General features: G+C 39.1%; 1 protein-coding gene across 1 annotated transcript in view; it reads right to left on the bottom strand.

Annotated features, from left to right (window-relative positions):
- LOC108680153 (kinesin-like protein KIF19) overlaps positions 1-9,411 on the bottom strand; it is a 43,143-nt gene extending 33,732 nt beyond the window's left edge. Inside the window, 1 exon segment of the mRNA XM_047884109.1 lies at positions 9,334-9,411. Within this exon segment, the coding sequence (XP_047740065.1) occupies positions 9,334-9,411 (78 nt within the window).
- Positions 9,412-14,292: the final 4,881 nt, after the last annotated feature.

Here is a 14,292-nt window from a genome sequence, read left to right as displayed (position 1 = left end):
CATCATTTACCACCAACACTTAGATGTTTGATGTTGACCACAACCTGCAACACATTAATTTTGCATCATTTACAACCAACACTTAGATGTTTGATATTGAGCACAACCTGCAACACATTAATTTCACATCATTTACCACCAACACTTAGATGTTTGATGTTGACCACAACCTGCAACACATCAATTTCACATCATTTACCACCAACACTTAGATGTTTGATATTGAGCACAACCTGCAACACATTAATTTTACATCATTTACCACCAACACTTGGATGTTTGATATTGAGCACAACCTGCAACACATTAATTTCACATCATTTACCACCAACACTTGGATGTTTGATATTGAGCACAACCTGCAACACATCAATTTTACATCATTCATCACCAACACTTAGATGTATGATCTTGACCACAACCTAAACACATTAATTTTACATCAATTATCAACAACACTTAGTTGTATGCTCTTGTCCACAACCTGCAGCACATTAATTTAGCAACATTCAACACTAACAATTCAAGCGTCAGTGCCTGACTGCAATTTGTTTATTAAAATGCTGACCATTGAATAGTCATATACAGATTTGTGCACTAATTGCCATTTACCCAAGCTTGATATTCTGGAATGAAAGTGAAATACCACATAATCATATTTAATAAACTATACAATGCAAATCAGGTTACCGCAATTCCAAGTTCATTCATTCATTTTTCAAACTGACAAGAATTCAGTGCCTCAGGCCAAATTTTAAAATCAAATGAAGCCTTCATAGAACCAATCACCATTAATTCTGAAGGTAAGACGTCAATTGAAGACTGGCGGGGAATTCCGCCCCCAATAATCAATGCATGGCCTCAGTCACGGTAAAAAGTACGCGTGCGACGAGGCACCTGTTCGTTCATGAATATCCTGCGTCTGGCATTTGAAGAAAGACATTATCTGTACACGCACCTCGGATGGAAATCATTCTCTTTATTAAAATTACTATCAGCAATTCTATTTTGATGTTCTGTTTGGTTTCCGTTAAGTTTTCCTTTATTTTCAAGCAACGCAACGCCTTTACAGTCAGTATACACTGGCCAGATATCAGAACTAAGGCGCACTATCTTCCTCGCCTTTTATTCGGAGCCGTTCGGATTTACAATGAGCCGTCGGAGACGATGAGAGATTACTCGGATTATTATTCGAATAATCTTCATAAAGAAGATTATTCGGCGTTTAAACCTATTCAAATAACGTGTAAATAATCCCCCAATATATATGGACTATCAACGTCAACTGTTGAAGAGATTGTGGAATATGAGCTAACTAGAATCAAGAGGGTACAAAGTTTTACTTAGAGCAAAAAAATAAAAACCTTGCTTTCTTATTAAAGTAAGCGTTGTTACCTTCCGACAAGACAGGTTGACATTCTATACAAAAGCAATCTCCCTTATCCGACACAACGAAATCATAGTATAAAACACATGAACTAACATTAAAAGTAAAAACATATAATTCCGCATTTGAAGAATTGGTAGATTTGTTCTCGACAAACGCGAACTCCTTGATTCCATGAAACTTCGGTAAGTTTTCAAATGATGCTTGTTCCTTTCAAACTTTCTGCTTCAGTGGGAAGTTCGAAGAATATCATTTAAAATGCACTTAATCTTGATGTAGATGGTAAACCTGGTGCCCACGTCTACCTGTAATAACCCTTAAATACGTTAAACCTTCTAACTAAGCTAGGCTTCACCACAAGTAAAAATCTATTAGGTGTGCACTGTGCATTCCAATATTTATCCCATACATATCAAACACGTTGGTGATTATGTTATTCTACAGAATAGAAATTTAAACTATAGGGTATCGCCAATACCTTTATGGTACCACAAGCTTCCAAGGCTTACACGCCAACCAAATTGAGAGATCATGAAAGGTATCGCTGCAGCAATCGACTTTCTATAGCAACAATGAATAGTAACAAAGAACAGAAAGATTTTACGAAATTCACGCTACAATAGATCGCAGTCACTCCCAACGTTGATGATCATAAATAATGGGAGTTCGTGGAGTCTGCTATGTTATCTACCAGCGCTAACCTGAGCCTGTTAAACTATCTACAAGCGCTAACTTGAGCCTGCTATACGAGCTACCAGCGCTAACCTGAGCCTGCTATACTATCTACCAGCGCTAACCTCAGCCTGCTGTACGATCTACCAGCGCTAACCTGAGCCTGCTGTACGATCTACCAGCGCTAACCTCAGCCTGCTGTACGATCTACCAGCGCTAACCTGAGCCTGCTATACGATCTACCAGCGCTAACCTGAGCCTGCTATACGATCTACCAGCGATAACCTCAGCCTGCTATACTATCTACCAGCGCTAACCTGAGCCTGCTATACTATCTACCAGCGCTAACGTGAGCCTGCTATATTATCTACCAGCGCTAACCTGTAAGGATTCACACAGTCGAGTTTGTATTCAAATTTTTATTTGATCAAACGAATTCAAAAGAAGTAAAATTGGCTGGAAGCATCAACGGCGCTCTTAGTAATGGCCAAAACGAATTGTAAGGTTTTCATTTATTTACTTGTTCATCCTCCTGGTAGCAGTTACGAGGAAGTGAAAATTTGGTAAACAATAGCGACGAATAAAATAAGGTTGGCTTGCTCCGAGCTTGGCAAAAGTTCAACGGGCTCCAGATGGGGTCTCCTAGGTGCTGCGACGTAGCCATGACGCCAGACGTAGACGTCACGTATAAGAAACAAAGCAGCAAGAAGGAAAGGCTCATCGACAGCACTGGACCCGAAACTTGAGAACGTTGATACTAAAAAGACATAAACATAATCTCGGTCAGGTTCATACAGGATTTTACTATAAAATTAATAAACAGCAATTTCAGCAGCAAATATCAAATTAACTCAAAAATCCTTCGACTGACCTGAGGTTTTTAATGCCCAGTGTTATGACTTTACGAAAATGGAATGAATGAAGAGTTTAATTCGAGAAATTTAGAGGAAATCAGTTAGAGGAGTGGGAAGTTGGACGGAAAAAGACAGCAAGAATAGCTAAAGGTTTCACTGCGTGTTGAAAGAAGATGAAAGACTTAAATTAGGATTGCACATTCCGAAACAGTATAGCCAACTGCCATCGTGAATTGCACGACCCCATTTCTGGCAAAAATAGATCTATTGATAATTGATAAACTTCAATTATACTTTGAAATGATTTAAAATATTTTATTTAATTTGATATATATTTAACAACCGTAGTATATTTAATAACTTTTGTAATGACGTCAACGGGTTCCTTTCATTATAGGTTCCGCCTATAACTAAGTGCCAACCAATTTCTTGTGCTTGTAGGTTTTAACAGAATCCGGTTCAGACGTAGTTTTATTGAAGGAGTCGAGAAGCAGGAACGAAGCGACAGAGGAGGGAAGTACTCCAGGCTTCTTATACCTACAATTAAATAATCACATGCTTAAATACACAGTACTAGTAACAAGATATCAAACAATTATAACGCAACTCTTACAACAGTTAATCTCAAGTACACATTCTATTATTCAATAGAAAATCTAAGCGCTTACCATAGGTACAAGCGGCCGACTGCCCAAGTTACAACGAATAAACCAAACCTGGAAGCAAGCCTTTTCTATGGTTCGGGAGATGTTGCCAAAACATCAGCTTCAAATAATCTAAGTTAATAAGTTAAATCATTACAACTTTGATATATATTTTGATATAGATATCGGAATAAATTCAATATATATATTTAAAATAAACCTAAACTTTGATATAGATTTGCAATATATTAGATATTAATTTGAAATAAATTTACTTAAAATGATACACTTAAAAAATGTGTCCAACTTCCCACAGGAGCAAAAATAAGCATAGTTAATGCAAACCAAACAAAATGAAAATGACACGGCATTCGCACAAAATAAGGGACAGCGAATCAGGATTATAGGAAGTTTGAGAAATACTTAATGAAAGACGATTATAATGCTTCTGGAGACACTGATTAGTTGGCGGCACAAAACTGTAGTTCGTAAGTATCACAGAGTGACGACCACCGCTCGGAACAATCTAAGAAATCTCACGAGCTTGTTCGCCCAGTCTCGGACATTGACTTGTCCGCACAAGCTGGACAAGAGGCAACCGCACTGCGTCGGAAATAAATAATTCAATATTACCTTCATTATTATGAAAGATTGTTTGGAAATAATATTTAGCTTGGAAATGACAGAAATAATCGGTGAGAAATTTATAATTTCTCACAAACCAGAGCCTGCTATACGATCTACCAGCGCTAACCAGAGCCTGCTATACGATCTACCAGCGCTAACCAGAGCCTGCTATACTAGCTACCAGCGCTAACCAGAGCCTGCTATACGATCTACCAGCGCTAACCTCTATACTATCTACCAGCGCTAACCTGAGCCTGCTATACTATCTACCAGCGCTAACCTGAGCCTGCTATACTATCTACCAGCGCTAATTTGAGCCTGCTGTACTATCTACCAGCGCTAACCCGGACAACCAATTTACGGTTGAAGTGCGCTATATGTGTATATAGTACTATATGTGTAATTTTCACTATATCTTTATAATGTCACCTGTGAGGTGTACGGTATATACATGTCATTTTGTGATGTGAATATCTTGTCGTTGGACTTTTGAAAACATCAATGCAGTTTTGATTCATAAAAAACAGTAAAAAAGAACATGTTCATATCTTATTCCTTTTATTGTTCATAGTAGGTACATAAGTGCTGCAATTTCGATTGATTTCGATTCATACGTATAGACGTCCGGCATTCATATGTAATACGTTACTAGCATTCTCACCCTTTTAACTAGATTATTTATATCTATTTTTAGAGCTGTCCAATAGCGCACGTTAAAAAGTAAACGAGTAAAAATGTCAAGCCCATTAATACCCACCATATACCTACCGACACATTTTTCGTCCTTCTTACTCCAATAAATGACATTACTTCCCACAACCATTTACACATTCTCGAAATAATCTGCTTCATTATGTCTTTTTCTACAGGCACGTAGCATTGGAACAAGCTCCTCTATGTAGCGACCTTCGTTTCCTTCTGTTGAATATCACGCATCGCATGGCCGCTATCGTGCAACAACTGCAAATTACATCGACCCGACAAATCTAAACGAGAATATTTTCATGTGTGGGAGCAGCGTGAAGGACAGCGACATTTGCCTGGAATTAAGTGAACTGTAAAAGGAACGTGGATATTTGCCTGGAACGGTAAGAACTGTAGAAGGGACGGTGAAATCTGGCTGAAAGGTGAGGACTATAAATAACGACCGGGGATATTTGTCTGTAATGGTGGGAACTGTAAAAGCGAAAGTAAAATTTCACAGGAATAGTAAGAGCTGTAAAGATGACGGCGTTCTTAGCCAGGAATGGTTACTACTGTTTAAGGACAGTGATATTTGCCCAGAATTGGGCGAACTGTAAAATGATCAGTGTGATTTGCACACAAACCCTGTGTATGAAATGTATGAATCTATTGAATGGAAGGTACGATTACAAAAGGGTAGAGACTCCAGCCCAGTAGTGGGAAAGCTCGAGCCACGAGGGTGTATAAGGCACGAGCCCATGCAGTGGACGGCTGGCTGCATTCCGATTAATGATAAGGAAGACCCGGTAACTGATCAACAGGCGTCATCAGAAGGAGGCCGTCGATCATAATAACGCTCAATGAAATCACCCAATCCTTCAATCATGACACGCAATCAGATATTGATTGCGCGGTACAGAAGAGGTAGAGAGGGGCGGGGAAGGCCATGCGGGATGAGTCAATAAGTCGATACGCGTACCGAGGTCAACAATAGCGATGTAATTGTGCCTGCCGTTGTTCGTGGCAAATCTCTTGTTCGTTCCTGCAAAATTCATCAAATGCCAGGGATACGTGGTTGATATCCCTGATTCGGCGACGGGAAGCGAATGCGTTTCGCAAGAAGTTCGTCATTAATGCTCAAGCGTTTCTCTATTATTCCTTAGTCGAACCAAACGTTATTAAGAAATATCTTGACATTTACACAAGACTTTAATTTAAATTTATTAATAGAATTTTCCTCTGTCACATTGATTATCGACTCATGTGCCAGGCAAGAACATTTGATGTTAGTAAAGAGACATTATTTTCTCGACATGTACAATTCAGTTGCTCACACGAATGTTTTAACATTAAATTGCAATTTACGGACAATTTACCCTAAATTTGCCGCGAATTTTTTTCGCATTGCATATCTGTTAATATAACCGTTTTTATAGCATTCACGAACCGAGTCCACTGAACTTTCCGTCTGTCCTTAGTTATGCTTCCATAATTAGTTTGAAATTTTTAATATGAGACAAATGATTTAAAACATATGAATTATACTCCCAGAATTGGGTATAGAAAATTTCGTACCATGTTCCGATAAATTTTGAATAGTTTCATTATACAATTGAAAAAATTTCTTCAATCATTGAAAACAGTGTGATGAATTTATAATTTAACAGCGAAGATATGGCATAGACTATCGCCTATATTATCATAGAAAATCTTTCGAAGTTTAACTCCAGCGGAAGTTCGAAAAGTTAGGAATAAAGTATAATTAATTTAGCGATTTATACCACAGTAGATTTTATAATCGAAATTGACCCAAGCAGCGGAAAGTGAACCATAAAGTACAAACCTATGTACGAAAATTTTAAGTGGATGAGAACTAAAAATATTATTCATATAGGGCTTTGGCTAAAAAAATATCCTACATTTTGAAGTTGGAAGCACTGGAGATGGAAACTAACCTTTGGGAATAACTATCAGAAATGGGCGGGGCGTCCGAATATCCTGCGTTAATGCGTTAATCTCGATGGGGTGGTCAAGTGAGTAGATTTCCAGGGGCCATACTTTCAAAACTCGCTAAGTGAACGTAAGTACTTACGCTCTATTTTCTTGTCTATGATTGGTGGATTTTGCTTGAAAGGCCATCAATAATTGGCTGATGAACTTACGATCTCTTAACTTTTTTTGAAAGTATGGGCCCAGGACGATAAATTTTGCCTTTTTACTCTGTAAATCAGATACATGAGTTCCGTGGCACCATACTGACATACGACGATGCACATTGCATAGTGTACATAACTTAATTAACAAGCTTAACCGGGTTGCAGGAGGAGAGGTAGAATCTCTCTATTCACATTGAAAAAATCTTTTTCAGAATTATTATCTAACAATATATGCAAGCTAACGTTCTATAAGCATTTCGTTCGTTACTGAAAATTTGAATTACTCCTACATTATTTAGAATGCTGAAAGCAGAGTATTGTAGTGAAAATTTAATATTTTTAAACTATCATAATCACGAACAATTTTATATTATCGCATTGATTTGAATTTTCTATTTAGGTGAAAGACATGATGTTGTTAAATAAAACGTAAAAATTTAAATTCAGAATACATCGCATGACAGGCGAAAACGCAAAAGCTGCGGCCCCATAAGATTTAAATGAAATTAAATGTGAAACGATACGAACAAAGCTAAAAAATATGGTTATCAAGCCAGCACATTCTTTTAGCAAGACTTCGGAAGCTAATATTAATAATAAAACTGGGATGGAAGCATGTGAGCTATGGTTAGCTTCAAGCGCTACTATGAATTTTTTAAATATGTGTTCCAGATTAACACTCATAACAGAACGAGAAAGAGAGATGTCTCAAATTTAGAAAGGAATAATCAGCATCCAGTTTTAGCCATCCTTTAATTCGTTTCTCAGCGAAACCCTAAAATTATTAATAAACTGTCAAATAGCTACGCTGAATGAAGAAATTCAATTCAACTATCGGCATTCTGAATAGCTTAGTCAATAAATGAAAGGTTTGTTCATGATATACTCAACGAAACAAAGTTATTAATAACACGTATAGAAATAACTGCTTATGGGAACACTTTATTTTACCTCGATCAGGTCTAGGCTGAGGCGCTCTATGTATGACGTTGCTATTCCAGAAATACACGGATACGGATTAAAAGTAGAATCAATTTGAGGTTTTTCGACGATTGAGCACTAATTTATACTAAATTGTTCTTTGGCTAGTCGGTAAGCCCGACTGGCAAAAAGCATGAAGGGATCGATGGAATAGCGAACCGGCAAAGGGTACGTTCGCTCCCGGTACATGTGCCTGGTTCATCAAGCGGGCAATTGGAGGCACGTGAATTGGGAATCTCCTCATTCAAAAGACTATATAATTTACAGCTTGTTACTTGAGCTACTGCTCTATAATCTCTGCGATATAAGGTACTCATCCTTCGCCCTGAAGAGGCTAAGTATGTTCCACAAGGTGTTAGGGTTTATCATTTGTCATTAATTCAAACATTTTAAGCTTAGAGAAAACTAGATTGTTAACATCCATGGTATAACAGCACAAGGCTAGTCATTGTTGTGTAGGCACGTGAAGAATGAAAGCTGCAAGGTCAAACTCAAACTCGAAAGTCATACGCGCAACCTGGCCCGGAAATTTTTAACTAGGTACCGAAATATTTGTTTACATCTCGGAACCTTTGTAGAACGGGAGCGGGCAGAAGGATCACGAGTAGGACACGAATGCACACATGGCGCTCAAGTCTATCTGTCAATAAGGATTGAGCCCACAGCAACTGACGTTTCACTTTCAATGCATCTCTGAATTTGTGTGATAGAGGATGAGCTCAAGCGTGATAACTTTGCTGGCATTCCGGCGAAGATTCGCCTTCGCCACGCCCATGCGTTCTAAATTCGTACAAATTGCCGCACCCTGTTTGGGAACTTACCGTTTGCGACGCATCGGCAATAGTTTAAGATGTTTAATGAATATGTATGCAAGTTGTATAAAAATTGATGTATATTACGGTCATTTTTTACTTGTTAATGCCAAATCTATGTTGAATAACTCCACTTTCCCGCTATTTGATATTGATTCGTGTCCCATTGGTATGGGTTTCCAGCAGACCAGCACATTCGTATTCAGTGCACACCATACAAATTCAAGTCATACCACACATGTTCAGTGCGCACCACACACATTCAAGTCATACCACATACGTTCAGTGCGCACCACACACATTCAAGTCATACCACATACTGTATGTTCAGTGCGCACCACACACATTCAAGTCATACCACATATGTTCAGTGCGCACCACACACATTCAAGTCATGCCACACATGTCCACAGCATACTACACATATTCAAGTCATATCACGCATATTTAGTGCACACCACACATACTCGTATCACGCTTCACGAGTCTGAGACTCGAGTCATCCGATGCACTCACCACGAGTTTCTCTCCCTTGGGCTCGTCCGCCCTCCCCGAGTCCGGCTTCTCCAGGCCGGACCTCCTCTGCGCAGGCATGGCGCGCTGCTGCTACGACATCAGCGAACTCCCAGGGGCGAGTGAAGGCAGCAAGTATTTCCGAAAAATATTAACATCAGCACTGGGAGTTTCCGTCCTTAATTTTAGCAGTTTCTCCCGAGGGAAACATCAACACTGCGTTTCTATTCAGCGTTCAAACTGAGCGTTTCGTAACACTGAAAACGAAACGATACTCACGTTCCGAGGGAAGAACTAATACTGAGGGTTCCCTAATGTCCGATCTACGTGGCTTTTGGTGTTGAAATAAAATAACTCTCTGCGAGTAAAATGTAGTGTCACATGAACTATTTTCGTGTGATGGACTATTTTCACATGAACCTGTTACAAATTGAGTTGTGATGAACCCATTCAAATACTTATCTATTTCTTTGCACACGTGATAATACTTTTTTGCCTTTTCTGTTATGGAAAATTCGATGATTAGTCATAAAACTATCAAATTATAAATGAACCAAGTGTTACGATTATTTATTATTTTTAAAGAATAATTCCCAAAAATTAGTTTTTGAAAGAAGATATAATTTTTATATTGAGAAACTGGTGCTGTTAGAGCCGCGAACCAGTGTGTGAGGTCAAGCTTTCCAACGCGACTCGATGTTTACAACATGACAGTAAAATCATATGATTTAACGTTTTCTTGCATGCCTATTGGGAGCCAGGGTGGAATTCTATTACAGACCACTGGTTGGAATTCTAGAAATGGTGGTTCATGTATTCAAGATTGATCATGTCTGGTAATTTGTACATTTCAAAAATATCAGCTACATATTAAAGTAAAATCTAGTATCAGACTTTTAGATCCAATTTGGTAAGTGCACTTGCAAATTTATTACCACTCCTGAATCCTCTTTAAAACGCTCGGCGTGGAGACGATGCACGATTTTTAACATCGATTTGCACACGTTAGATATTAAAATGAAACAATTGACTTCATTCATGAACGATTTTACGAGTAGTATTGACATCGTGAATTAGAATTAGTTCCGTAGAAAATATACGACGGTAAGTTACTTTACGAAACACTCGGCAAGTCCAAAGTTTCAATAGAGCTCCAAGATATTTGCTGAGATAATGTTATAGGGCAATTAAAGAATATCTAAATATAATATACCGAAAAATTAATAATATATGGCTTACATCTGAAGAAGATAATATCTGCTGAAATAATACGATGTACTTTCTCAGTTGAAGATATTATCTGAAGAAGTTAATATTTCCCGAGATAATACGGTGCAATTGTGACTCGCCCAACTCCCCCTCCACTCACCCACCACAAGAGAGCGCTTTTGTGGTCGGGGCAGAGACTAATGCTCAGGCTGTTGTGTGGCGCGAGTGCCGCGTGATGAGGCGGGGCGGTCAACGTCTTAAGACCACCACGACTTATTTACCGCTCTGCTCAGCCAAGTTTTAGGTTGTGATTCTGGTGCATTTTCATAGCATAAATTGAGGTTTGATAATTAATTGATTATTATAAGTGAAGGAATTATCTATTTTTCAGTAGAAATGAAAAATTTACCAAAGAAATTCCTTAACTACTATAAATAATGATTTCCAAGGACAAATGACGATTTCTGCTCGACTCCTAATATTTTCTCAGCCTGATTAATTGAGGCTTTGAAATCAAGGAGCGGAAACGGCGGGCTGCGGAAGAAGTTTTTTCAAAGGTACTTGAATGAATCAAAAGTCCTGCTATCATCGTTAGTTTTTAATTAGGCATCACGTCGAACTGTGTGTTAAAATAATGTGAAATGCCACTAAGATCCTAAATGTTTGTAGGGAACGTATGAAATACTGTCAGTACACGTACCCCAAGGAGCGAAGTTCCAATATGCACGAATTAAACCCATTCTTAAACAGCGCTCACCACTTTCCATTCCACCGGCGGAATAGAAGAAGGGACATACGGATATGAACAGGTGCACATAACATTTTGGATCGAATTATCTGAAACTATATCCGCCATTTATATCTACTCTAGCTATATTTCAGAACTGATCGAGTTGAAAGTCTGGATTGACCTAACCAGTAACCACCATTGCTGTAATTCTACCCTGTATGAGTTTTCAGGCATATGAAATTTTTCTGGAATTCGTCATCAACTTATGTTTGTATGTACAATGTCTTCAGAAATGCACTTGTACAAGTAGAGCTTCACACATTTTTCATTATAGTTTATAGTGTTCACATTATCAATATACATCATACATGCAACAATCTGAGCTTCTGCAGTTCCCTTAACAAAGAAAATTCACTGCATTAAATTGGTGTCACATGAACTCTACAGTGTACAATGCTTCACACACAGCATAAGTTATTTTTCTCAACCCACCCAAGCACTTCTCTTAACCTAACCCTGAACTCCAGCACTACAACCACCACCCACCACTTCTCGCGCTCAACTGACAGCAACGGACAGGTCGTCCGTTTGTTTTGATTGCTTGTGCGCCGAACGACGTTCGTTTCTCAGGAAACGCATCGACGTAGCCATGGCCTTGGTGCGAGCCGTGAGATTCTAGGCTACGTTACCATCGGGACCATTGCAGTCAAACATTATACTTTGGTAATAATGCCTTTAGTTTATACCTCCATTTGCGTATAATATTATCTGATGAATTTGAAAATCACTACCAAACAAATTGACTGATTCCATCAAAAGCTTTTCATATAAATAGCACAAATAAATTAGATGATGACTATCCAAGAAATACGTTTATGAGTTCAATTATCAAAGTTAATAAAACAAATTATATCGCCGTCACTATATATGTACTTGGCTATAAAGGTGTAGAGATTAAAGACGGAATGAACAATAGATAAGTGGCGTTGTTACTTCACTTTCTAGTGAGCGACACACTAGCGACAACTACCGGTCGATGCACAGATCTCACTCACAGTGCGCATTTTGAAGCGCGCACGCGAGGCTAAGCTCGGCCCAGCAACAGGCGCTGGATGTAGTCTCATACTTGCGCATTGCTGGACGTGGCGCAGGCTAACAAGGGCACCGCCATACTTTCAAAACTCGCTAAGTGAACGTAAGTACTTACGCTCTATTTTCTTTCGCATTTTGAAGCGCGCACGCGAGGCTAAGCTCGGCCCAGCAACAGGCGCTGGATGTAGTCTCAGCTTGCGCATTGCTGGACGTGGCGCAGGCTAACAAGGGCACCGCCATACTTTCAAAACTCGCTAAGTGAACGTAAGTACTTACGCTCTATTTTCTTGTCTATGATTGGTGGACTTTGCTTGAAAGGCCGTCAATGATTGGCTGAAGAACTTACGATCTCTTAACTTTTTTTGATAGTATAGGCCCTGGGCAATTACCGTATCAGTGATACGCAGGGTAATGGTCGCGTCATCAAGACTAGTGACGAGAAAACTACTGTTACCTTATCTGCAGAGGCTGCAAGGCTTTTTAAATACCATGAAACAAATGAATGGATTCTCCTTAGTTATGGAATCGCTGAAATTCTTTATAAATGTTAATATATGTTTTGATGTCTACGCCAGCAAATGGCTGTAAGATTTTTCAAACACCAACAATCTACCGATGGGCTCTCCAATTTCAGCGCCCAAAGTTATGCGTCTACACGACAAAGTCGACAATAAACGACTGAACTGTAGTTCTAACGTCAGCAAACGACTGAACAGTTGTTCTAAAGTCAGCAAACGCCTGCACTGCTGTCCTAACGTCAGCAAACGACTGAACTGCTGTTCTAACGTCAGCAAACGACTGAACTGCTGTTCTAACGTCAGCAAACGACTGAACTGCTGTCCTAAAGTCAGCAAACGACTGAACTGTTGTTCTAAAGTCAGCAAACGACTTTAGGGCTTTGTTTGCGTCAGCAAAGTTATACTCGCAATGTCCCGAGAGAAAATACGCACAAATTTATTTGCAGTAAGCATAATAATGTGCACTACATTGTTACGTCGTTTGACCAGCAATGTTCAGCACTTGAAAGATTCCTTTGCATTCAGGCTCCACTTCCAGCGCCCAAAGCTTTGTTGTGAAAGATAAACCGGAGTTTCTTCACGGCATTTTCTCTGCCCTTTTTATTCGTTTGGTTCGTTTAATTCATCACAATTCTCTTTTGCTCTCTTTTTGTGGCATCATATACGGCCGAGCATGCGTATTTCGACGGCCGGCTGTCCAACTGTCTGTCGTTGCGCAGCCTCTATCATCACGGCCACGATGGTCGAAAGTTCTCAGGGTGACTAAAAAAGAACTCGGTGGCCTCGCCTGCTGTCATTGATAATTTATTGATTCGCCATCTATTAAATTTATATTGTTTTGATATAAGTTTTCCCACAGCTAATTTTTATTTTAACGATTCTGTAGGCTTATGGGATTTCGAGGGTTTCGCACAATCTTCACCACGTTAATTATATTCCTGGCATCGATTACTGTGTGCCTTCGTTTTCATGTATGGGCAAGGCGTTAGTTTTTAAGCAATAACTGCTGTATTGATGAGCTTTATAAATTATACAAGTCTTATAAAATACATGCCATACAGAACAAATTGATGCCGATACCTAGTTAAATCTTTGGAGTACTATCCGTAGACTGCTGTTCGCAACATGATTCTCGCATAATTTTCGCCAGTACGTGTGGTTAGGAAAGCCATTTGAAAATAGTTATTGTGTCTGATATTTTGTACGAAGATTTGTTGGCTGTAATATGATAATAATCTGCTTGGAAAATAGATTGGCGCTTGGGAAATTTGACTGTAGAATATTGGTCGGGGAACCCCGACCCGACTTACCACAACAGATTTGCACTGTACAACCTCAAACAGAATTAATTCTGCAGTGCTTAACCGCCCGGCCTCCTCGCCGATTCTTAACATCGCAGAACATTCTCAGCAT

Source organism: Hyalella azteca, unplaced genomic scaffold (assembly GCF_000764305.2).
Source record: "Hyalella azteca isolate HAZT.00-mixed unplaced genomic scaffold, Hazt_2.0.2 contig1821, whole genome shotgun sequence".
Taxonomy (NCBI): domain Eukaryota; kingdom Metazoa; phylum Arthropoda; class Malacostraca; order Amphipoda; family Hyalellidae; genus Hyalella; species Hyalella azteca.
The sequence above is the reverse complement of the archived record's forward strand: the minus strand, read 5'-3'. Positions and strand labels throughout refer to the sequence as shown.